Source organism: Myotis davidii, unplaced genomic scaffold (assembly GCF_000327345.1).
Source record: "Myotis davidii unplaced genomic scaffold, ASM32734v1 scaffold59, whole genome shotgun sequence".
In the NCBI taxonomy this organism is placed as follows: domain Eukaryota; kingdom Metazoa; phylum Chordata; class Mammalia; order Chiroptera; family Vespertilionidae; genus Myotis; species Myotis davidii.
The window spans coordinates 9449150-9452966 of NW_006293001.1; the positions used below are offsets into that span (position 1 = coordinate 9449150).

The 3817-nt window shown below is 40.5% G+C and overlaps 1 protein-coding gene across 1 annotated transcript in view; it reads left to right on the forward strand.

Annotated features, from left to right (window-relative positions):
• The window catches only part of MYO3B (myosin IIIB), a 356270-nt gene that overhangs the window by 161861 nt on the left and 190592 nt on the right, over positions 1 to 3817 (forward strand). Inside the window, exons 15-16 of the mRNA XM_006766548.2 lie at positions 103 to 201; positions 535 to 649. Coding sequence (XP_006766611.1) covers positions 103 to 201; positions 535 to 649 — 214 coding nt within the window. The remainder of the gene's footprint in view (positions 1 to 102; positions 202 to 534; positions 650 to 3817) is intronic.

Consider the following 3817-nt stretch of genomic DNA (forward strand, 5'->3'; position numbering starts at 1 on the left):
CAGAATAATAATTGCACAGAAATGAAATGGTGTGAATTAGTTGGGGTGTGGAAGCCCAGAATATGTTATTAATAATGTCCCCCTCTTCCTTTTTGTTCTCAGGGGAGAGAAAAATTTTCACATATTTTACTATATTTATGCTGGTCTTTATCACCAAAAGAAACTTTCTGAGTTCAGACTTCCTGAGGAAAAACCTCCTAAGTAAGTGTCAAGGATTTTAATTGTGAATTTTTAATGGATATGTACCTAGGAGTTGACAAAACTTGCAAAGAAATGGGGCTGTTCTCCTCACTGGACATCCATAATGCCTTCAGCTGAAATATCGAGGATGAGATGGCAGGGACGGCCTCTCACCATTTGTATTTTCTAGAATGTTCGAAACTCAACTGCAGGCATTTTACTCAGCTATGTACACCACCATTCCACCACAGTACTAGGGAATGCCCCTGCAAAGAAGGAGCCCAATGGTGCCCTGGTATTTGGGGTGCCATCTGCCAAGTCAGTGATCCTTCTGTTTGATCATACTCTATTTAGGTACATCGCTGATGAGACTGGAAGGGTGATGCATGACATAACTTCCAAGGAGTCTTACAGAAGACAGTTCGAAGCAATTCAGCATTGTTTCAGGATTATAGGCTTCACTGACAAGGTAAGTGATTGTCAGGAGAGAAGGAAACTCAAGTGTTAAATATTTTTGGATCAATGTGAGTGTTCGGTCCGAGTCCCTCTGGTAGAGACGGGACTTTTTTGGATGTCAGGAATTGGAAGAAGATATGAGCAGCCAGAAACAGCTGGGAGAGGCTTTATTGCAGACCAAGCGGCCAATGCAAACACAGCAGCCCCCAGCGACAAAGCAGCCGTTCAAAGTAGCCCCCTGAAGCAGCCGTGCTCTGGCTGGTCAGCAACACATTTCTATACTCACTCAGACGAAAGAGGCTTCTTGCCAGATAGTGACATCAGTGTCACATAAGAGAAAGGTGCACCTGTGCAGTGCACGCAGTAAAACTACCGTGTCATTGCCTTTGCACATGCATATGGCCCATGGGCCTTTAACACCTGGCGTACTATGACCAGAGTTCCCACAGTGAGTAAAGACTTGAATGTTCCAACTTGGGGGAGTTCACTTGCTTTTCAGATGCCACACACTGGTCATGTCATAAGGTGTCACTCCTCAAAGTTTGACCTGAGGACCAGAAACATTACCAGCACCTGAGAGCTGGTTAGAAATGCAGACTCTCGGGTCCAACCAAGAACAACTGAATCAGAATCTGCATTTTAACAAGATGCCCAGGTGAACATCACAGTCTGAGGACTGGTGTAAGTGCCACGTGCCTATGAATTGTTGTTGTCGTCATTCATTCACTGCAGCTGTGATACCAAATGCCAAAACACTACTGCCCCTTTCTAAGCAGGGGTGTTCCAACCATTACAGTGGATTGGGTAATAGGAGTACAGGAATGTGTAGGTTACACCAGAGCCACAGAAATATATTTATGCAAGTATTTCCTTGACCACCAAGAGAAGTTAATTTAAACCTTTCAACTTGCAGTCGCTTCCTTCTCCATGGTACACAGTTGCACATTATTAACTATAGTTCTAAGTACTGCACTCTTCTTATCGTACTAGATACAGGCTGTCTCTATTAAATATATGCTAGAGGTGACAGAAAGTATTTATAACCCTACGCTCTCAAATATTATTCTGTGATAAATTTATGTCATAGTTTCTGGGCTTCATGCCATCAATTTTGCAAAATATACAGATTCTTTTGCTTTTTCAACAAAGGAGGTGAATGATTAGGAAGTAGGTGAGAGTGTTAAATTTTAGGGGATTAGATTACAAGACAGTTGAGTTATCGTGGGACAGCCATTCTGGATAAAGGATTGCTTCTGTAATCCAATGAGTTTGACCAGCCCTTCCCTCCCCAGCATCGTTGATTTTCGTCATAATACTACCTTTCTTCTTTCTAGCCAGCTGTTAATTTTCTCTGTCAGCCTCCCACAGACTTTAAACTGACAGACAGTGGAAAATCCCAAAGGTCAGATAAAAATAGATATATGTTTCCCTTGGCTCTTAGAGGAGAGCAATTGAACAGGTTCCAGCATTGTTAAAAGATCTTTATGGTTATTAATTTATAGAGCTGTTGTCACCAAAGATGCATGGTAGAGCAATTTAAAGTCCTGGGCCATGCCAAAGTGTTTAGGGACATACGTCCTTAAAAAGGTACAGGAACAATAGAGAAGTCGGCCATGGGGTTAATAATATTTTGCTTTCAATGAGTACAGTGGTTGATGGTTATAGAATACTGCAAAGAAATTGGTCCTAACTCTAAATAAAAATATATTGTGGTGCTGTTCTAATAATACAAATATACTGCAAATAATAATAAGACACATGCTGGCCCTGACCGGTTTGGCTCAGTGGATAGAGCATCAGCCTGAGGACTTAAGGGTCCCGGGTTCAATTCCGGTCAAGGGCATGTACCTTGGTTGAGGGCACATCCCCAGGGGGGAGTGTGCAGGAGGCAGCTGATCGATGTTGCCCTCTCATCGATGTTTCTAACTCTCTATCCCTCTCCCTTCCTCTCTGTAAAAAATCAATAAAATATATTAAAAAAATAAAAAATAAAACACATGCTGTTTTAGGATACAGTTAAAAAAGAAATTAAATATGCTATCTAATTTCTTGAAGTAAGCCATCCTAACCACTGTGCAAAAAAAAAAAAAAGTACAGAAGAAATGAATGAATGATTGCATTCATAAATATGAAAAGAAGGAAATGTAAAAAGTGGTAAACATTCTTAATTTGTGCACTATCTGAACTGTTAAATGAAAAACCAGAATGCAATTATATGTATATGTGTGTATACCATGTCCCATATTAATTCACACTGAAATAAACCAACTTATATCAGTTAGCAACCTTGGAAATGGAAGAAAGAGACTGGATCTTACCTCAATTCTTTGGTTATGTCTTTGTCTCTATCTCTATAGACAACCTGTTTTGCTGAATTAACTTAGTTTACTCTGTTTATAAAGTCAAAATAATTTGACTAATTTCAGAGATTCAATTGAATGTAGTCAGGCATAGGATGCCAAATAGCTGGTGTTACAGAACTTTTTCTTAAAATTCTCTGAGGGACACTTCTAGACAGAATAATAATAACAGTTCCTTGCAGGAGCCTGGGGGAATATACCTAAAACCCTTTTATGAAGATCGGTGCTTTCAGTTCTTACTGTTGGAGTCAAACCTTACTATATTTGTTTAATACAGGGTGGCGCAAAAGTAGGTTTGCAGTTGTGAGTACGCAAAACAGAGTTTATTCTTGTATTATTATTGATTGTGTTATTTTCCATACGAACAGCTGTAGACTTAATTTTGCCCCATCCTGTATTATGTTTGTCTTGCTGGTATATGGATTATCATAACATATTAGAGTTTTAGGTATGTTCCTATTTAATACTACATGAAAAGTTTTTCAGAAGATTACCTATGTGATGGTCAAGATTGGATAGTTATTGCAGATTCCTTGATGAAGCGTTAGGTAGAATGCTGGGATCCAACCCCAGCAGGTCCAGGGGTCCCCAAAGGTGTGGACGGAGTCGGCAAAGAAGGAATGACACGGAGACAGCGTTCAGTTGATCAGCAGCCTTGCCAGGATCTCTAGCTACAATCTCCAGCCAAGTTCTGTGTCCATGTTCTCTTGCCAGGTTCTCCAGGTTCTCCAGCCAGGTTCGGTCTCCAGGTTCTAGTCAGGTTCTCTTGCCATGTTCTATCCAGGTTCTGTAGCCAGGTTCTGTCTCTAAGTTCTTTGGAC